The sequence below is a fragment of the Oryza brachyantha genome, chromosome 2 (assembly GCF_000231095.2).
Source record: "Oryza brachyantha chromosome 2, ObraRS2, whole genome shotgun sequence".
In the NCBI taxonomy this organism is placed as follows: Eukaryota; Viridiplantae; Streptophyta; class Magnoliopsida; order Poales; family Poaceae; genus Oryza; species Oryza brachyantha.
Genome location: NC_023164.2, coordinates 15,073,611 through 15,096,177, shown reverse-complemented (window position 1 = coordinate 15,096,177; position 22,567 = coordinate 15,073,611). Strand labels below are relative to the sequence as shown.

Here is a 22,567-nt window from a genome sequence, read left to right as displayed (position 1 = left end):
AGCCGTAACCGCTGTCACTATAAAATTGATAAATCTTCTGAGGGGGGATGCATTTCCCAAAGCAAAGCAAAATTTGGATGAGATTTCGGCGTGCCTTTGTGCGGCGCGTTTCTGAGTCACCGTGATCACTCCCTCGTTTAACGTTTCTTGTTCCTCACATTTGACTATTTGTTTTATTTTAAAAATTATGAAAATATAATTTATTTTACTTATAACTTATTTTAAATACGACTCGTTCTTTTTTATATTTACACTAATTTTTTAAATAAGACAAATAGATAAACATTGTAACAAAAAAGTCAAACATATTACATTATAAAACGAAGGTAGTACATCATATCGTTTCAACACCCATCATCAGCAAGACACGACATACAACGTAAGACCTTGTTGTAGCTAGTTTCAAACTTTTCCACCAGCGCTTTTAGCCTGGCTAATTGGATCAATATATCACTATAAGTTTGTTATATTAGAAATATATTATTATTGGTCGTGAATATCTTCTATGTATTACCGAAATAATGTAGAAGTCAAATCGTGTCGTTGCTGTCAGGTTTTTTACCTACATATTAGACGATATACTTTGAGCATCACCTCCATAAGCTACCTCTGACCTTGGAGCAAGGTCTAGGGTGTTCAACTCCTTTGCTTCGCTCATATCGCTTCCTGCTTTTGACTTGATGGTGTGGCCAAAATCCTACAAGAAGGAGGTGGTGGTTGATGACTAGATATAGGGACAGTAGGCCGCCTCAACCACAACATTGGTAAATAGAAGGGGTGAGCAGCATAAACTGGCAGTGACATATTAAGAATTGTTGTTGACGATACGCCAGGGATGATAGCGCCTTCAACTTCATCAGTCACTGACAAGGCTTGGGGACGACGATGCGATCCTCCTCATCAATGTCGGTTAATACACGTAACCGCTCGTCCCAAGACACACCACTATTTGCCATGAGTGACAACCCACTAGTTCCATCGGCTAGCGTCCCTCGTGCATGGCTACCACCAACGTCCATCGATCCTAGTCTTCTACAATCTCTATGATAACAAGCATGTTGAGGAAGAGGATGAGCGAATATGTGTCTAGAGCGGCTCATTTGGTGGTGGGTTGAGCTCATATTGGGTGATAATGATGCTATGAGTTTTTCCTCTTAACTAGGCTTATATTGCCTTTAGGGTTGAGCCTAAACAACATTGCGGAGGGAAAGACAACATCCCATCAAAATTATGTTTGAAAGTTGATATTTCTACTCTAAGACATAAGTACTGACAGAAAACGTGATGGTAATGACATAGTTTAAATTGTACAAATTTAAAGACACTTATGTACATAAAATAGTATAGCAATTTTCTAATATGATGTGTCATGGCATGAACCCTATAATCACATCACTTGCTTGTATTAGTAGGATTTGATTTTATAGCCTTCTTCCCTAACGAGAATGTCAAAAGTATCTGGTTACAATTAACCTTTGAAATAAACCTAAAATTTTAAAAATAACTTCAGCTCTCCTGAGCAGAATCTTAATAGCTGATACGTTAATATTCCTAGTAGCGATAAAAAACTGACAGATAAATAAGACAAAAAAAAAAGAAAGAAACATTCCCAACAGTGAATTTAATCCACCCCGGTGTGCCTACAGTGGCTGCTCCATGCAAAATCCGGCCGGCGGGCCGCAGGCCAGTATCGAAGAAATATACTACTCTTTACAACGCGGCCTTCCTAACTACCACGTGAACGGTGTATGCATGCATCTGCATGACGTGACACTACCGATGATCCTACGGCTTGTTATTAAAGGGAACACTACCGATATACTGTGTCACGATTAATTCTCTGGTGTCCAGCCGCTTTCGGCATAAGTTAAGTTATGGGATGCGAAAAACGTAGTAAAATTAACGATCAACTGATAGGAGGAGCGTGGAAGGGATCCAAATCAAATTTTAGAGGTATACAAGAAAATAAGTAAAATTTAAAGGCATATAAGGGATTGGCTAAAATTTTAGGATATACAGGAGATTATCCAAGTTAATACGTGCTAGAAATATTTGATTTGGATGACACATAAGAGCATCTCCAACCATCTGTCCAAATCTTACTCTGTATTTGCCTAGAAATATCTAGTCATGGTATGACACATAAGAGCATCTCCAACCATCTGTCCAAATCTTACTCTCTATTTGCCCATTTAGCAAACTTGCAAAAGATATTCCTTTTTATTTTTCTTATGTGCTTCAAAAATATTTTTATATATACTAATCCCCAAATTTACGGACTTTGGCATGTCACTCCCCTCTGCACTCTTCTTTTTCCCATATGCTTCTCTCACATATATCCATCTCCCTTACTAGTGGATGGGAGGCAAGTTGTCGGTGGCAAACAAAGGGAAGGGAGGTTGCCGTCAGTAGTGATGGACGTTGGGTAATGCTAGCGATAGTTGTTGGAGAGCGGTGGTGACCTCTTTTCTTAACAACACGACTAATGTTAAAGCTTGGGTGAGCACGGTGGCGGCGACATTGCCATAGCTCTCTTTTTCTATATCTAGGCCATATCCATTGCCGGCCCCCTTAAAGGACGTTGCCTTTACAACTCGACTGCCCGCATTGTTGTCTCCCTCCAGCCTCAACTTCATTGCCACCCATTGGTCGCCGATGTCCTCTTTCCTCTATGGCATAGCTGATGTTGATGCTCATGTAAACGTGGTTGCTTGAGATCTAGGGTATACTCATTGCTAACCTTGTGAGAGACAACGCCATCACCACCTAGCCGCTTCCCTCAGCGCTCCACCCTAGCGTCAACTTCATTGTCGCCCAACGCAACTACTTACCTCCTTCCTCCACAACCCCTTTATCCACTTAGTACCTTCAATAAGTAGTTTTGGTTGTAGAAAGCACAAGCGAGTCGGTGATGGATGGTGAACCTATGGCTAGGGAGGTGACGAAGAGGAAAACGTTGGATCAAGACAAAGGATGAGTGTGGGACCCATACCTGGCAAATACTTGGCAAGTTTTTGTGGCTGGCCAATACTAGCAAGCGAGAGGAGGTATTTGACTAGTTGGATGGCTTGGCAAGCTGATTATCAAGTCTCTTGGATGATTTTTCTCATAATTATCTTAGTTTAGAGAGTAAGATAGCGGGGATGTTGAAGATGATCTATCCTGCGAGTCCCTATACACGTTCTGTCTCCAATGAACAGCACTCCATGCGTAAGCAAAGACCTGCTATAACAGCTTGGAAACTATTTAGGTTACGTTATTCAAACCCAGCTTATTCTCAGCTTGTTTATTGGCTTTTGCATGCATACATCCTGAACTATTAAACGATGTATTCTTTGTAAAAAAAATCTATGTGGAAGTTTTGTATTAAATAATTTCATCGTGTATACTGTTAGGTAGCTATTATAAAAAAATCTTTTATCTTTCATCGAAAAAGATTAATCCCAAATCAAGGTTGTGTTCTTTATTTCATTTGTTTCAGTTTTTTCCTTGACTTTTGCATGCACACTTTCCAAACAACTAAGGGTGTTTTTTTTCAAAAAAAGTTATATAAAAGTTCATTATCCTACCTTTCAAAAGTATATTTTAAACTTTATACTCCCTCCGTTTTATAATGTAAGATGTTTGACTTTTTTGCTTACAATGTTTCATCATTTGTCTTATCAAAAATTATGAAAATATCATTTATTTTGCTCGTGACTTACTTTATTATCAAAAGAACTTTAAGCACGACTTATTATTTTTTATATTTATACTAAATTTTTAATAAGACGAATGGTTAAATATTACAACCAAAAAAGTCAAACATCTAATGTAACTGAGGTAGTAGTAGTTAATTTTATCATTTATACCATTAAATGGTTATTACAAAAACTAGAAAAAAATCATCTTTATTTGCTCAAAAGAACGCAGCTAAGGTTGTGTTCTTATCCAACTGAAGATGAAAGATAATATGATTTTTTGATAGGTATTTAACAATATAAACGATAGAATTAGATACTACAAAGTTGAAAATCTATTTTAAAAGATATCACGATGAATTTTTATATATAATTTTTTGTAAAAATATATTGTTTAGTAGTTCAGAGAAAATAAACGCAAAGACAGGGAAAAAACTACGAATAATTATGGGGGAAAAAAGGTACAGCGTAAGAGAAAGCAAACTGTCCACGCTATATAGCCGCGATGTTGCGGTGCCTAGAGCATGAAGACCCTTGGCAGTTGGCAGTACATATGCACCACGGTTGGCAGTACATACTTGAGGATTAAGGGTACATTCTGTAGTGTTGTCATTTGCATATATACCATGGTGTTGAAATAACCATGTTGTCGTGCTGTACATGTTGGTGATTTAAAGAGGATCAATTAAGGGTTGTGTTGATCGATAAAACTAATATAAATTTGTGCCAGTTATTCAAGGGGAAAGTGAATGGATTAGAAAGTTGGTAAATTAATTTTATAAAGTTCCCTAAGAAACTACCAGGAAGGGTCTCGTCTTTTCGCTTATACTTATATTTATAAGCTCAAATTTAAAATTTTAATATTAAATTTAGAGTTGATTTTGAGGTATTTTATAGTAGTTTAATTTTCAGTTTTTACTTTTAGATAACTAAAAACACATTTATAAACATTTTATGCAATTTTTTTTCATTGGACATATATCTTTTGATTGTTTCCCTAAAAAAGCCAAATAATCACTATGGAAGTTTTTAGAAGTCCAATACCTTAGATTTGTTGGACTGAAGGGTAGGGTGGTGGCAGTCCAATAGCATTACTCCCACCGAGATTTGCTAAAAGTATCTCGTGTGATTTTTTTTCACTAAAATCACACAAGTATACTTATAATACAAATAATATATAATTGTAATATAATTAGCACTTAGTTATAAGTATTTTTTTTAAAAAAATCAAATAGAGAGGCAATCTGGATTACGGACGGTAATTTTAGCTAGTCCTGATCCTGGTCATGCGCTCGTGGGAGTCGGACCGGGCCGAGCAGACAGACGTGGGCCGCTTGCGCAACTTTGGGCCCAGCTTTCCACCGGCTTGCATGCATGCAGGCCGGCCCATGAGCCCAGGCAGCCCACCATGTCCATGCATATGCATGTGTCACCTCTCCAACTCGTGCATTCTATCGCGCACACTTTTCACGTGCCTAATTGCACATCGTGCATCCGGTCGCACGCCGTCTCCAAGGAACACAAAAGGAAAGGAAATGATACTGAAAATATATGGAAAAAGTGGAAACAAATTTATACAGACACAACCATAGACCGAAATCGGTACATAATTCATATCAGCAGTTATAAAAAAAATGTACCTCAAAAAGTTATAAAAAAGTGCATATGTACTGCTGCATCCGTTCCATAATAATCTTACTTTTCGTTTTTCCGTGTCAAACGCTTGATCATTCGTCTTATTTAAAATTTTATATGAAATATTAAAAAATTAGTCATACATAAAGTACTATTCATATTTTATCATATTTAGTAAGAATAAAAATATTAATCGTAAAAAAAATTTCAAATAAGACGAAGAGTCAAAACATATTAAAAAACTGAAAAATGATCTTATTTCGGGATGGAAGTAGTAGTAACCTTCGTTTCATAATGTAAGATGTTTGACTTTTTTGGTTGCATCGTTTGACCATTCATCTTATTCTAAAATTTATTACAAATATAAAAAATGACAAGTCGTGTTTAAAGCTATTTTGATAATAAAGTAAGTCACAAGCAAAATAAACGATATTTTCACAATTTTTTGAATAAGACAAATAATCAAACAAGAAAAAAAATCAAACATCTTATATTATGAAATGGAGGGAGTATAGTATAACTATATGACCACTTTAGTTCGTGCTTACACTGTATGGATAGCTTTCTTTTTAACCACATAATGAAAATTTAGTGGGGGATGAATTAGTGAGCCTATATGTTATTATGGGCCAAATGGAGACATGGTATTGGCTGCGTTCTTTTCAGCCGGTTTGGCTGAGCTTCTTCTCGTTTTCCGTTAGCATGTTTTTCAAACTACTAAATTATACATTTCGTACAAAAAATTTCTATATATAAATTATTTTAAAAGATCAAATAACTCTATTTTTCAAATTTTTAATAAGTAATACTTAATTAATCATGTTCTAATTATGTTTATTATTTTCCGTGTGGCTAATTAGCTTTGGTGACCTCCTGTCTCGAACGAAGCTTGACAGAAATATTTGGCATTAGGCTAATTTAGGGTAATTAGAGAGGAATTGGTCTGACCAAAGAGCGAGTCGTCGTAGGTGTCTACGGTGTCTGATCGAATAACAAATTGTGTGTATGTGATATGACTGACAGATTCTTCATTCGAGTCTAATTTGACCCTTCTTGTCTGATTAATTAGAGAATGGACGTCGTTGTTGCGTCTTCCTTTAACGCCTTTGAGGTTCGATTCTTGTTGTGCATGAAGATTGTACAGGATTTGCAAGTTCGCAGTGTCTGAGAGTTTATGGTCATAATGAATTTTCTTGTGAATGTTTGTGAATTTGTGATTATATATGCCTATAATGATCTACAAGAAGTTTGTTAATTTGCAAATTGGAGGATGTACGTAATCGTATTGGATTTGAATTTGAAGTTTCATTTTTTGAGCCACAAATACTTTTGCATATACAATCCTCTTACAGATACTCTAGGGAAACAATAATTTCGGCATGTGGTCCGCTCACGAAATTGCCTTTTAAAAAAAAACAATTTTCATATGTTAGCCACATGTACAAATCTGTTTTGTAGCAGTTAGCTATAAATATTGGCAAGTTGTTTCCTTCATTTCCTTTGCAAAGAATTGTTTGCTTTGATAATAATAACCCGTTTTCTTAGGCTGGTCAACCAAGGAGGCAGTACTTACATTAAATATAGTGGTTACTCCTATTTGTCTCACAGTCAGTCACTTATTGTTATTTTTAAAACAAAAGATTTTCACTTTTTAGAAGAAAAAAACATTTTTTTGCAAACGAAAAATAATTTATAGGTAAATCTTTTATATACGTACCCATAACGATTCAAAATTAAAAGTTGCAAAACAAACCACGATAAAAAACACAAAATCATGTCCAACAATAAGTTTTAAAATTTAAATTTTAGCTTATAAACAGTTATAATTGTGAAACGATGGGAGCCAAGAGATCTACCTCAATTTTTAAATATGTGACATTGTTAGACTTTAATTTAGACAAACATTTGAGCATTTATTTTATTAAAAAACTATTTAATTAATCTGTAATGACTTGATTAAGTTATTATTGGAAGTATTTTAGTATGACTTATACTTATAATTGCAATAATTTTAAATAAAACAAACTATGGAGCAATTATGAATGAAGTAATAAATTGTGTTGTCAAATATGGTTGGTCAGTGGAAGTAATAAAAAATAATTTATGAATACCACTTTTATATATAAATTATTAGTGATTTAAAAACCAATGCTGAAAAATAAATTTTTGTGAAAACCCCAAATTAACTCCAAGTTTAAGATAAAAAGATTAAATTTTAGCTTATAAATATAATTATAAACATAAAAGAAAAGATAGATATGAATAGGTTACGCAAATACTATACGACAACGTCTTATATGTTTTGCAACTTTGGGTAGACCTTTTGGCTACGTAGGCACAAGAGATTTCTTAGAATAAAGGATCGTAACATTGGTGTAGACGAACAAGATTCCGTCTCCAGCTTTAGAATCGTTCTTCGTTACTTCGTTGCATAATTTAACATTTAACATTTAACACATACCTAACAGTCGATCGGTCGAGACCTGGCCTGGTCGATAAAGTTGGGTCATAGTTCAATTTATTAAAGATAGATTCACAAATTGCCGTATTGGTTAGTTGGTCATATCTAATTAATAATATGTGTAGCACTCACGTATTATTTGATAAAAAATATTAACGATTTCGTCGTCTTGCATTTGTTTCCACAAAGTCAACATTTAAATATTTTGTTAAATAAGCAAGCTAACAGTATATTTGATTTACATCATGCATATAACACCATCAGATTTATATTTTTTTAAAAAAATCCATGTTATGTTGATTTTATAATCATTGATGCTATACAATAAAAAAATCAATAGTCAAATTATAACAAGAGATGAATAGATTGGCACGAACCAAATTTTGTCACGTAACTTAATTTAAACAAATTATGCCTGTAGGGTATAACTGTGATCGATGATTGGTTGTCAAAAGTTTTGTTCGCCACAATTTGTGAGCCCTATCTAACACTAGATACATTGTACAACTATCTCAAAGACATTTGATTATACAACTATTATCTCAAAGACACGTGCAAATCATTTTTCATCTAAGTATACATAAAGTAGGTATTCTTGTCTCCCTATGGAGACTGGTAAATTAGCTTTTGTCTTCCCTAGCCCCGTTGCTGCATAAAATCCAAATTGCCACTTCCTAAACATAATATTATAATTATAGTTGTACATGATTCTAATATACTTTAATCGATTTGTGATACTTCTAATAACAAAGACTTGTTACATTCAAAACTACATATTTTCTTAAAAAAAATTAAGACTTATATATATGTTGTAAATTAGAAAGTACTTCCCCAATATCAAGATTTCAATCTATCCTAACAATTATTTGATATCGCAAATCACTGAGAAAAAACTGCCTTTAAAAAATATCCAACATGACACATATGATTTGGTAACTGGGAAAAAGAATCATCTGGACAATATACCCGTTATAACCAGGAGACACTACACACGCAGCAACTGTACATACCTTAGGGTCGAGTTGATGGAAGAAGAAAATAAAGAACACTCATACAAGAGTCTGCACGTCCGAACATCACCGCGAGATCAGCTCCACATGTACCACAACTATGTCTAGCTTCTACGACAATAAAAGTGACAACTACTTAATGAGCTCAACTGACGTAGGTGGCTTCGTAACCACGATGACCACGAGATACAATGATGGCAATAAACCTAACACTGAAATGAATTAGATGGAGGTATTTATAACGAATCAATTAACCTACATAAGAAATCTCAAACTAGTCGTGATATTTAGGGCTTTTCCCCGTATTTTTTCAGTAATAATGTAAGTACTATCACTATCCACCCGATCATCGATCTCCTCGCACGCGCGCGTTGAAAAGCCGCCGGTCAGCCCGGTCAAACGACGCCGACAGGCGGGCCCCACCGGCCAGCCGCATCCACTGCTGTCACTCGCTCGCGTCCTAATCCACTGGCTTTAAACGTGTGTGCGTGCCCGCATTCATTGCTTGGCAGCTTCGCCTAATTACAGTTCTATCTTTATAATAAATCAAAATTTTAAATTTTAACTTTAAATTGAATATTAATTTTGGAATTTTTATTATTTTATTTTTAAGTATTTATATTAGATAAAAACATGCTTACGTTGTATTTATAAATTATTTTTTGTTCATAGATATATTATAGGGTTTTCCATTGCAAATAGACGAGATGACTCTTTAATCTCGCCTACATAGATATCGATTGGTTTCGAATCCGTGACTGGATTGCATGCATGAGTTAGTTACCGTATGTCGCTGGCAATACAAAAGTGAGATAATATCCGCATATATACGTTCAAGTTCATAGATTAGTAATCCTACGTGGTATCATTAACTTAAGAAAAACTTGATTTCCGTCTTTTTGTTGCTCGAACACGTGCTTCCATATTACATACAACCTTTTTTTAGAGAAATATTTTATAGATTGGTTGCATGCAACAAATAGAAACATTAAAAAAATAAAGTATTAAATATGCTAGAGACAACTAAATAAACAACATATTGTATAAATTATCTATTTAGCTATCTTTATATTTCAAATAGACAACAATCGGCCTTAATTAGCTTAATTAATTAAGATCTCGTGATGACGAGAAAAATTAACGGGACAGGACCCTGCAGGCCTCTGTATATGTGTTTGTGATTGTGACACGTGCAAATTGTGGTTACTGTTCACTAGCCGCACGTGGCACGCATGGGAATTAATACACCTACGGCATGTTAGTTTGGTCAAGGGGGAAGAAGACATGGACGACTACCGTTCATCTTTTCCCGCAAATTCAAGAGCGTGGTTTTCGTAAAAACACACCACTCCTCGAGTCGTTTCTAAGAAAGTGGGGGAATCGATTGGTTATATATTTGTAAATAAAAAATAATTTATAAATAATACTTATATATATATATATTCTTAGCAATGTTGAAAAATAAAGTTTGGTGAGAAATATTAAAATTAACTTTAATTTTAAGTTTAGAAATTTAAATTTAACTTATAAGGATAAACAAAAGAGAAAAAAATAGGTGTACAAGTATTGAATTATTATCGGCCTATAAATTATTTGTGCTTATAATGAAACATCGACTTTATAATATAGTGTTGATTATTTTACCGGTCAATGAAGCATAAGTCTAATAGATAGATAGAGTAAAAACACAGTTTGTTCATTTATTCTATTTATGATTCTCCTAAACATGATGCACTGCTTGTGGACGATCTTTGGGCAGGGCGGCACTTGTTATTTTTTCAGATTTTCCAAGGTGGAGCAACACTATGGGATAGGATCCAAAGAATGACCATCAATGATTACATTTTAAGCAGTAGAGTTACTGGTAGGGGTGAAAATAAGCCAAAGGTCCGTGGGTTCTTTCGCAACCATATTTAATTTTTTTAAAAAAATTAGCTCAAAACTGTATACAATTTTATTTTTAACCCGTTTTAAACTCAGCCTTAAGTTTTATAGGCAAAATGGTTAAGTCAATTACCACCAGTATAATACTGGTAGTGGTTGTACATCATAAAAAGAATTAATTATTGAATCATCTGTGGGGAGTAATTTGTGAAAGAAATAAATACCAGTCACTGACCATTTTAATACGCGGCATCGTTAAATTTTTAGCACATACTTAAACATTTATTTTATTTAAAAATCTTGTGTAAATATAAGTTACAACGTAAAATATATTTACGAAAAAATTCACCACAATAAAATACGTATAATTATGTAAGCATTTTTAATCAAATAATGATTAAGAATGTATAATAAACTAAGTATACTATTCATTAAAATACAAAGGAAGTATTAGCAGGGAGAAAAATACAGAGGGAATATTAAAAAGGAAGAGAAGTTTCAAATTAGAGCTACCAATTCTATCTCGCTAGGAACGGAATCTTTCAAGAGTAAGCGATCGAGTGGAAGAAATTTAAAAGATCAAAGGTCAGCGCCGGCGAACCGTCCGTCACCGGCCCCGACGCCGACCCACCCAACCAACCAAACCCTTTTTTTTTTACCTTCCACCCCGCCTCCCAAATTTATTTTACCAACAGTAAAAATAATTAAGTAGACACTAATTAATGGTAATAATTATACAATTAACCGACGCGTCGCCGCCACTTTCACACGACGACCCGTACGCGTCGCGTCGACGCATTCCGTGCCAACACGGCACGAGATTAATTAAATTAATTAACGCTCGCCGTTAATTAACTGCCGTAATTAATTAATTGCCCTGGTCGTCTCCCGCCTTTAGTTTTTTTTTCCATTTCCAATTTTTATTTACGCGCGCGTGGACTTCTTCGCGTCTCGCCTCTCCCGCCCGCCCTATAAAACGCGCTTCCCTCTCCCGCCCTTTCGCTTCAACTCATTCGTCGATCTCCTCCACTTCTTCTTCCTGCGATCTCTCGAACACCTCGCGCGCACTCGATCTCGTTGGTAGTTTGTTCGATCTCGGTGTGGTAATGGAGGCGGCGGCGGAGGTGCCGTCCTATTTCCTGTGCCCGATCTCGCTGGAGATCATGAGGGACCCGGTGACGCTGGCGACGGGGATCACCTACGACCGGTGCAGCATCGAGAAGTGGCTGTTCGGGGACGGCGGCGTCGGGGGAGGGAAGGGGACGTGCCCGGTGACGCGGCGGCAGCTGGCGCCGGCGGAGCGGGAGGCCACGCCCAACCACACGCTGCGGCGGCTCATCCAGGCGTGGTGCGCCGCGCACGCTGTCGAGCGGTTCCCGACCCCGCGCCCGCCCGTCGACTCCGGCCGCGTGGCGGCGCTTGTCGACGAGGGGGCGCTCGCAGGCAGCAGGCAGCAGCGGCTCGCCGCGCTCCGGGAGATCAAGGCCATCGCCGCCGAGAGCGACCGCAACAGGCGCTGCGTCGAGGGTACCCCCGGCGCCGTCGAGTTCCTCGTCTCCGTCGTCGTCCAGAGCCATGCGCTCTCCACGTCCAGGTCGGCCGAGGACCTCTTCGACTCGGTGCTCGACTCTCCGATGTCGACGAGCTCGCCGGAGGAGGAAGCCCTCGGCGTCCTCTACTCGCTCAAGCCGTCCCAGGCCACCCTACTCCGTATCCTCGACAAGAATGGCGGCTTCCTCGACACCCTGGCGTCCGTGCTCCGGCGACCTAGCTACCGTTCCCGCGCGTACGCCATCCTCCTGCTCAAGGCGATGACGTCCGCGATGTCGCCGGAGCGGCTGATGACGGTGAGCTCCGAGCTGGTCCAGGAGGTGGTCCGGGTGGTGGCCGACGGCGTGTCGTCCAAGGCGGTGAAGGCGGCGCTGCACGTGCTGTGCCGGCTGTGCCCGTGGGGGAGGAACCGCGTGAAGGCCGTGGAGGCCGGTGCGGTGGCGGTGCTGGTGGAGCTGCTCCTCGACGAGGGCGGGCGGCGCGCGGCGGAGCTGGCCGTGACGGCGATCGACCACCTCTGCGGGTGCGCGGAGGGGAGGTCGGAGCTGGTGGCGCACCCGGCGGGGCTCGCCGTCGTGTCCAAGAAGGCGATGCGGGTGTCGCCGGCCGCCACCGAGAGCGCCGTGCGCGCGCTCCACGCCGTCGCGAGGCACTCGGCGACGCCGGCCGTGCTGCAGGAGATGCTCGCCGTCGGGGTGGTGGCCAAGCTGCTGGTGGTGGTGCAGGTGGACGGCGGCGAGCGCGCCAGGGCCAGGGCCAGGGAGATGCTCAAGGCGAACGCTAGGGTTTGGAAGGACTCGCCATGCTTGCAAGCTCACCTCAAGGCATCTTACCCCAGTTAGATGCCATCGATCCATTGCTGGTTAAGAGGAGCAGCACATGCATGCTTCAATTTGCACTCTGTGATTAATTAAATTTAATTAATTACATTTGTGAATATTACTTCTTCTTTTCCCATACCTGAATTAGCTATGTACAAAATTCTAGAATGTGGATTCATATCACTGATACAAAATTCTCCTAGCTAAAGAGCTTGATTTATGCTTTATTTTAATTTATTATGTGGATTTGTACCAAAATGGCATAATGTGGTACTTCCAGAATTGAGATAGGCTTACAGAGCCACTGTACGTAGCCACGTAGGGAAGGATATGCATTGCATTTAATCTTCATCCTTAATTTATTATCTAATTAAGTTAGGGACTTGAAATGTGATTTTACTTTTACTTGGTCCAGTCTGACTATTTGCCAGCTAGTACTCCATGTAATTACGAAATTTTAACAGTTAAATTGTATTTTTTAACATGTCCTTTTGTTTTACATTGCTTATGAATTCATATATCTCGCTCAGGGATTTTTTTTTTGCATGTAGCCCAAATATGGCGTGTCTATATATTTTGTTTGCCTCTTAAAGCATCCCAACAGCTCATCCATCTCATCCTCCATTCTAGAAATAGAGAATGAAGAATAAAAGTTGAGCTCCAGCAGAACATCTATCTCATCATCTATTTTTGGATATCATCCATATTAGGAGAGAGAAACTCTATATTTAGATGTTCTCTCTCCAATCCTCCAAATAGATATAGAGGATGTCATATATGGATGATCTGTTGGAGTACAGAGGACTATGAAGGATGAAAGTGTTTTAGATGATCATCTAAATGAAGATATGGATGACCAAATTTAGATGAGCTGTTGGAGATGCTCTTAACTTGGGATTTGATAGGCATCTCTCGTAATTAAATTGTAACAGCATCTCCCATAATTAAATTGTAACACATAGTAGCTGTATGTTTTTTCACCTCAAAAGTTAGTCAACTTGTACATATATACTGATTTTTTTTGGCCTCATATACAGGCCCGGTCCTGGGGCAGGGCGAGCAAATATATTTGCTCTAAAATTCACACCGCAATTTTATTTTCTAATTTAGCATTATACAAAGCTCTTGGCCCCTTCTTCATTCAGCATTCAATTTAGTTGCAACGGGCATTAATTAATGATCATTGTCATAATATATTACGTCCGTCTCATTATAGGTATACAAAGTTCTTTATATTTTAAGATGGATATAGTATTGATTACTAAAATAGAATATATGTTTTATAATTCGGGATGATATAATATTGATTACTTAGAGGGTCATCGTTTGTATTTTTCATGAAAAAAGTCAAATAACATATTTGCAGACGATAAATAATTTGTGAATAATATTTTTATATACATGTTCATAGTGATATAAAAGCAAAGCCCGGAAAATAAACTACGATTAAAAAACTCTAAAACAAGATTGAAAATTTAAATTTTGGCTTATAATCATAAGAAGCGAAATGATGAGGCTGTTAGACTAATTCTATATTCTATTCTACAAGAATTTGGTGTGCTGTTGTTACTTTTGTTTCATGACAGCAATGCACCTGAAGAAATTATCATCTACCTTTTTTCGCATCTTAAAATTTCTCTCCACCGTTGATGATCGATTGCTTCTAGATCACTTGAAGCAGCAAAGCACAAACTACTGTCAAACGGAAGGACGAGTTCCTGAATTAGAGGGAACAAACGAGAATAAGATAAGAACTACACGTAGTTAGTCACATTTGGCTCAACCGTCCATGACCTTTTCTTCAGATTTGGAGCGAAAAAACTACAAAATCGAATTTATCAGCCGTTCGCTTTGTGTGGTTTTCTTTCCTTTTTAGATGACCTTTTCTTCATATTTAGAGAGGAGAAAAATTATACAGCGGAATCTATCAGTTGTTCACTTTGTGTAGTTTTATTTGTTTTTTTTAAGATGACCTTTCTTCTAATTTGTGTAGTTCTCTCATACAAGATAACCAAGAGGTCCTCTAAACTAAATAACAAATATACTAAAAGTGATAGATTTGATAGTTTGAAAGAAACAATTAATATGGTCTGCATGATTAAACATATACGTCAATTTGTCAAACCTAAAATAAGCCTCCACGTCAAATGCTTATCTCAGACATTTCATCTGCTCCGTTGGTTTCTGACTGAAGCGTATAGCCTGCATCTGCATGGAAAGTGTCAGCTTAGCAAAGTAATATTCTAAGTATTTTAAATATGTTTCAAGTCAAACTTTAAAAAATAATTAAATATTTAGATTCCATCCAAGAAAAATGTAGGTGTAAATTTCACTTTTATCATATTGTGAATTTATTGTGTTTTGTAAGGTTCTGCAGAAGAAATTTCTGGCCATAGTTGCACTCAACGACCATATTAATGTCCAAAGCAATATGTTTTTTTTTTGTAATAGAAGGGAATGCTAGTATTCCCTATGGTCTTTAATAGATGACACCATAGACTTTTAAATACACATTTGATAATTTGTCTTATTTAAAAAAACTTATGTAATTATCATTATTTATATATTACGATTTGATTTATTATTAAATTTATCTTTGGCATAGCTTACATTTTCATATATTTACATAAAATTTTGAATAAAAGTAATAGTCAAACACATGTTAAAACTCAACGGCATTATTCATTAAAAACCAGAGGCATCATCAATTAATGATATACGAATAAATCAGACCTGGCTTGAAAGGTAGACCAGTTTAAACCAGACGTACGTAGAGTCAAGATCTGTTCAATCACCAGGCGAAAGAAAGCAAATGTTTATCCTGGTTAATGGTTAATATTCAACCAAAACCAGGATAACTACAAGGAAGACAATTCGGCACTAGCACGTTACGCTATTCTGTTCATTATTAATTTTTGCTTCGATGTTCTCTGACTCCTAGATTGGCATGCATCATACACTCTGAAAGGGTATAAACCAGTTAGTTGTTCAATGCTTGAAGCTGTGTAACATTCAGCTTAGATCAACTTGATGCAGGCAGGCGCCGCCACTGCACATGCATGATCCGGCCGGATCAGAAACCGATCGAGTCAAGAAAGGCAGATCTTACAAAATCCTTTGAAATGCAGAATTTTCAATAGGCACATGCATTTGTGCCAATTATTGTCCAAGCATGGGTGAATGATACTTGTAGCTAGCCCATGTCAGTGATGCAACAACTACTGTAATCTGCAGTTGAGTTGGCACGCTGTTCCCGATTGCAATGAGAACAATGAGATTTCTGACTAGGTATTGAGCTTAATCTGTTAATTAATTCGTCTAAGTAAAACAACTGAAAACTGATGATATGGTGATGGTCAGCGCTGCTAGCTAGCTACAGAATCTTATCACCATTAATTAGGCGATCGATCACTTTGTTGGGTGGTGGCTCTGATCAGTGTCTGCAATCATTGGGTCCGTGTAGAATCTGCAAATGCTTTGTTCAGCATACACGCCATGGTTGACTCCAGCATGCAATTCAGCAAGAACAATGTCACATTAATCACATCGAGTGGAAACGAACTGGGAGTTTCTTTTGGGCATTTGTTTTGTTCTCTTGCGTATAGTAGGAGGGACGGAAGGGGGGCGACTATGTTTTTTTTTTTTGTGGTTAAGAGGGATAAAACAAGACGTAATATATGGTATATGTGGTTAAGTTCAATCTTAATACTCCATCCTTGTCTCTAATACTTGTCCTTTTAGACAAAGTAAAACTTTTTGAATTTTGCCTATAAATAACTCTTAGAGCATTTATTTTAGAAGAATGTAGACTATATTCTTTTTTAAAATAATAAATATTATGGAACTAGAGGCAGTATTCCTAATACTGACCCTACATTCGCTAACTGATCTTTTCATACACCCAGCCAAACCTTGTTTTCACATGTTTTATTCACGAAGTAAGCTGTTCTCGCTTCTTTTATGAGGTACTACTATATGGTTATAGTGAGTTAATGGTATATCTCACAAAGAGATTCTTAGATTTAGTGGTAAAGTCATAAAATACTCCACCGGTCTTAAAATATAAGAATTTTTAGTGTAAATACTGAAGTTAGATCAAATGATTATTTTCAGTCACTTTGATGATCAATTTTTAAATTCTATTTATTAAATGGATTAGATTCTCTTTCCAATTGCTTACGAACATTAAAGTAATAGCAATCATTGTAGAAATATTTATTCTATAATACAAAATTTGAATCATGAAAATGCTTATGTTTTGGATGAGAGGAGTACACAAAAAGCTAGAGTTATTTTTTACTAGGTCCACAACTCAATATTCACTTTAGATTTGAAAGATATACAAACAATACTAGAGAAAGGCTAATAATAGGGTCAATTACTAGATGTTTTATGCATTCCTTGGGCAAATAGAGAAACAAACTGCTTAAAAAAGTCGGGTTATAAGAGTAAGAATTCCGCGGGTCCTTTCCGCTCTAATCAGATAAAGGGGGGTAAGGACCCGCTAAGTTCCTATTTTTTCATGTTTCCAATCTGGTCCCTCCGATTACTATAGAGATGAACCCAATCCAGAATATGAACCCTAAAAAAAATACCTATTAAACCAATCACAGGAATACCGGTTACAGTACCTATCAGCCAAAGAGGAATTCTTCCAGTAGTATCGGCCATTTCCCCTACTTTCCTCCACATTTTATCAAGTGGTCATGCTAGAGACAAAAACAGTCATGATACGAAAATCTTTATTGTAGAACTAAAAATTAAAAGCTCCAATACTTTAATCAAATTATTGTAAAACTAAAAATTAAAAGATGTATTTTACGAAACTATAGATTTAATATCATTACTTTTAAAAAATACATATTTGAAGTGTCGTATCACAAAACTATATATTTTATAATTTAAAGAAACTATAGTACCATGCATCTAAACTCTAAAGATATATATATCTTTTATGACCACCACTGTAGATCTATAGTTTGCGATATACACAGGGTCATCTTAGAAGAAAAATACAAACGACATATTTGCAAATAGAAAATAATTGATGAATACAACTTTTATATTTATGTTCGTAGCGATCTAGAAGACAAAACCAAGAAATAAATTTAAAAATAACAAGACAAGGACCATAGTACCGATGTAACATACCTGAAACTCCGACTTTTACTTATAATATTTTTACAAGCAGTACAATACAATGCTACGATTATGACAATAGCTTTAGTACTAATTACCATGTACAGTACGAGACTTTACAAAGATCTACATGACTCGTCACCTACATAAATGTACCCCAGTACCTACAACTAAAAGATTAACTTGTGCATGCAGGTTTCCATCACCAACCATATACAGGGTGCTGAACCTGAGGTGGCAAAAGGCCCATGTCCACGCAGTGCTGCTTGTCGTAGTCGCGTGTACCAGGAATCGCCCCCGTGGCCAACCTGAGAGCCTCGTTACCAGTTAGGCAGTGATGGGCAAACGCCAATCCTCCATCCATGATGTCCGACAAGTTAGGCTGAAGGGCTCTTCTGGCTTTGTTTCTGTGCACGCCTTCTGCAGGCTGGCTGAGAACCTTGTCGAGGTCCGAATACTCCATGAATCTCTCCGTTGCTGCCTCCCATGATAGGTTGTACCTTTGCTCGGCAGTGAGAGGCTGGGGTTCTCTGGCCATGGCCTCGTTCACTCTGGCGACGAATTCCTCGGGTGTTCTGTATGTCAGGCAGTTCGGGAACGACATGAAGAATTCGTTCGATGGGTGCTCCGCACAGACGACGAATTTCCCCATTGCGAGAGCTTCGGCTGTGGCTGTGCACAGGACATCGCTGATGCTTGGGTTAATGAAAACCTTGTACCTGACATTACACAAAAGGGAGGAAGTTCGATCAGCAATCACCAAAAGGTAAACACAGATTATGAAACGATATGAAACTTAAGAAGGCTATTTTCGTGAGTGATACATACCCATGGAGTGAGTCATCTGCATGGTCCCTTCCTTTAAAGAAGTTGACATTCAGGTTAAGCTTCTTGGCAGTAGATTGGACTTCATGTGAGTCCTCCCCACTACCATATACATCCAACTTGAATCCTTGCAAGTCAATTCTGCGTTTATCCAACAAACCTAACAGTTCCCTGTACCCTTTGGCCCAGACCATTTTTCCCAGAAAATATGCTCCCTTGGAAAATGACTGCTGCCCGTTCTCCCTGTCAGCCATTAGTTTATCTCCGATCTTAAGGAACTTTGGATTTACACCATGAACGTTGCAAACAATAGACTTGGGAAGATCCTGAGTTGCGGCAGAGAGACGTAAAACCTGCGTAAGCCATTCATTAGCAATACTGAAATCCATCCAGACAATACCACAACAAATTGAGCTGGAGACAGCACCTTGTCACAGTATGCTCTGGTCACCCAATTGTTGATGTGTTTAACTAGGAAAGCTTGAACAGCACCATTCTTCTCTCTCTTGATATATTCTAGGTAATTTGTATGAACTACACCAACTACATGATTGAACTTGTCAGTCCAACGGTTCCCGTGATGATACCAGTTCAGATGTTCTGGTTCTTCCAATATTGCAATATCAGCTTCTCTTGATGAAATGAACTGTGATGTATCCCCAGCAGGAATGATGCTACGACGCTCTTTAGAGAACTGCAGGACAGACAAGACATCAATGTATTTATTGAAGATAACCATATATTGACCTTGACATAAGATGTACCGTATGAGTGTATGAGATAATTACCTTGCCAGGATAAAAGGATATCTTGAAATTTGATTCAAACCCAAGCCTTTCCTCCAGCCACTTCTTTATATATGTTTCCTGCTCTTCTGGTGAACTGAAGGTCATGCTATTTGGATACACAAGTTCTTGGTCTGACTTGCAAAGCCAAGGCACCACCAGCGTGACATCTTGTTTTGCACTTCTTGCCAAGTATGCTGCCCGGAACAATGGATTAACTGCTGTTCCTGTCATCCATGGTAGGCTTGCTGTGGTGACTATCGCAACATGCCTTTTATTGTCTGAAACCTCGTATTTTGAAGGCTCGTTCCATAAACCATCATCTGTGTGATAGCCAGTACTTTGAAGCACACTAGAAATTCTTAGATCAAGCTCATCTGTTGAGCTATCATCTCCGAGCAGGGATGAATCTGCTGAAAGGGAATGATTTTGTCTGCTATACAATGTCTCCACTAGTTTGTCACGTAGTTCTGCACCGCAGTACAAACAGTATATAAGAGGGCCAGCATCTAATAAATGGAACGAAATACAACAGTGTTGCTTTTATGCATACCTCTCCTTACACCAAGTTGGTCCAAAAATGGCCCAGATTGCCTCACTAGATTTGCCATAATTTCATTCAGATCAAGAGGCGGAACTTCCTGCATTAGACTCAAAGGTTATATCCATAACGACGTTAACCAAGCAACAATAGTTTAATACAATAAATTTGACTTCGCATCAATTACTTTGAAATATTTCAACAGGATAGTTGGTTGAATTCATTTATGAAACATTTGTAACACTGTCATTCCGTAATAAGTCTCAACGTAGCAGTATATAACTATAGAGTTTAAGACTAAGCACTTTTCAGGAGAAACGACACACTAGGATGAAAAGCCATTTAAGGGCCCCTTTGAATCACATAAACGAAAAAAAATGGAGAAATAGAAAAAACATATGATTCTGACAGAAATGTAAGTGTAAAACAGAGTATTGCAAAACATTGAAAAAACATAGGAATGACTATTTGATTGGACCACAAGAAAAACACAGCAATTTAAGAAGAGATAAAGACTCAAAGGATTTTTTCCATGAGGTTCTACCTCTTGCTAAATTTCCTCCAAAACTTGTATGGGAAGAGGCATTCCTTAGGAATTTCATAGGATTTCATAGGGTTCGTTCCTTTGATTCAAAGGGCTTTGTTGAAAAAATTCCTATAGGAATAAAATCCTCTAGAATTCCTTTGAATTTCCGTTGAATCAAAGGGGGCCTTATCATCTCCGTGTCTATACAAATTTGAAAGATAGTTCCTTCTTATGACATGTTCTTTGACCTAGATCAAACCAATGAGTGAAGAAAGAGATGAACCAACCAAAATAAATAAAGGGAAATTAAAATACTGCAATTCATCATATCATAGAGGGAAAACATCTTGAATGTGGGTTTACCTAGAATTATTTTGAAATATTGCAATCAAATAAAAAGGATGTTTTCAGATGGTAAATGAAATTTATATCAGTTAAAGTACAGCCATAGTCCTAATTTTATGGTTTGTGGAGTTACCTTAGATCCAAGAGGCTCCATGTTAAATGATTTCTGCACCAAGGAAAAAAATATAGATGAGAATTTGATGACGCAAGACAGTACCTTTTGTTTAAATCATTTTTTTTTCTTATTGGATGAACCATATGACATTATAATTCAATTGAGAAATATAATAACAGAGGTAGGGTCACATACTTGGTACACACAAAATCGTGCATATCTTTTGCAACAATGAATTAAAATCGTGCATATCATTTGCAAGAATGAATTGAAATGAAACGTAGCAATCATAACTAATTTCATGATTATGAATCAATTCTGTAACTGTGATTTGTTTTACATTCGTCCAGCATTTCGGATTGGCATGAGAACAAAGTGACAGAGCTTGGAGCTCATAACGCAAGCATGTCGTATTCACCACTAACACCAGATTATTTTTTAGTGTCACTGATTTCTATGGAGATCATCATGCAAGTAAAGTCTCGAGTTCTTCGTTTGAAGTGGACACAGTACTCTCATAATCGAAGTAGCCCTTGCATAAGAGAACCAATTAGTAGTAGGAATTAGCGCGGAATTACCAGGCTCGACTTGAATTTGTCGACGAGCTCGCCGGGGCCAGGGAGTCCCCCCAAAATCTCGCTGCCCTGGCTGCGTCGCTCCAACTCCCTCAGCCCGCCGCGAATCATCCTCACCACCTCCCACTCCTTGTCCTCCTCCGCGTCTCCGCCCCACGCGGCGGCGCGCCTCCATCCGACGTCGGAGACGAGGGCGTTGCGTATGGCGGTGACCCCGGAGAGGTCGACGCGGGCGGTGGTGGCGCCCCTGGGCTGCGTCGGCACCGCCCAGCCCTCGAGCACCCTCCTGCCGATGGCGAGGTCGGCCAGGTCCCCGGACGCGTAGTGGCGGCGCAGTTCGGAGATCCTGGGCTGGATCCGGTTGCGCACGAACTCCACCTCCGCGATGGGCGCCCCCGCGGCGACGGGCGGCGCCGGCGCGGCCACCGTGGTGGAGGCCGACACCAGCAGCTGCTCCAGCTCCCTGTCGGCCAGCGTCCGCAGCGAGTCCGCCCGCGCCCGCATCAGCCTCAGGTCGGCGCTCGCCGAGTCCCGCACCTCCCTCCACCCCCTCGACAGGAACGACAGCGCCGTGCCCGCGCCCGCGTCCCCTCCCCCCTTCCCGGCCCCGGTCATCGACGCCGCCGCAGCCGCCGCGGCCTCCATGATGCCTCCGACTCCGAGTTCGCGGGCGA

General features: G+C 38.6%; 2 protein-coding genes across 2 annotated transcripts; one reads left to right on the top strand and one right to left on the bottom strand.

Annotated features, from left to right (window-relative positions):
* Positions 1-5,815: 5,815 nt before the first annotated feature.
* On the top strand, positions 5,816-13,063 carry LOC102712337 (E3 ubiquitin-protein ligase PUB23-like). Its single transcript, XM_040520613.1, has 2 exons — positions 5,816-5,824; positions 11,783-13,063. Exons 1-2 carry the CDS (start codon positions 5,816-5,818, stop codon positions 13,061-13,063), a joined length of 1,290 nt encoding a protein of 429 aa, XP_040376547.1.
* A 5,042-nt stretch (positions 13,064-18,105) lies between these two features.
* On the bottom strand, positions 18,106-22,567 carry LOC102709991 (digalactosyldiacylglycerol synthase 1, chloroplastic-like). The gene is made up of 7 exons (XM_006647288.3): positions 21,897-22,567; positions 21,337-21,369; positions 20,345-20,432; positions 19,795-20,261; positions 19,434-19,700; positions 19,010-19,359; positions 18,106-18,900 (listed from the first exon to the last, which is right to left on the bottom strand). The coding sequence occupies exons 1-7, from the start codon at positions 22,536-22,538 to the stop codon at positions 18,384-18,386; spliced, it is 2,364 nt and encodes a 787-aa protein (XP_006647351.3). The 5' UTR covers positions 22,539-22,567; the 3' UTR covers positions 18,106-18,383.

What these genes read in the sequence shown, in the direction of transcription:
- LOC102709991 (XM_006647288.3), bottom strand. Translation starts at nt 22,538, where the DNA reads ATGGAGGCCGCGGCGGCTGCGGCGGCGTCGATGACCGGGGCCGGGAAG. An exon ending in CCAACTTGGTGTAAGGAGAG is followed by an intron (nt 20,262 to 20,344) that starts GTATGCATAAAA and finishes ACTGCGGTGCAG; the next exon opens with AACTACGTGACAAACTAGTG. An exon ending in CCAGAGCATACTGTGACAAG is followed by an intron (nt 19,360 to 19,433) that starts GTGCTGTCTCCA and finishes TGGCTTACGCAG; the next exon opens with GTTTTACGTCTCTCTGCCGC.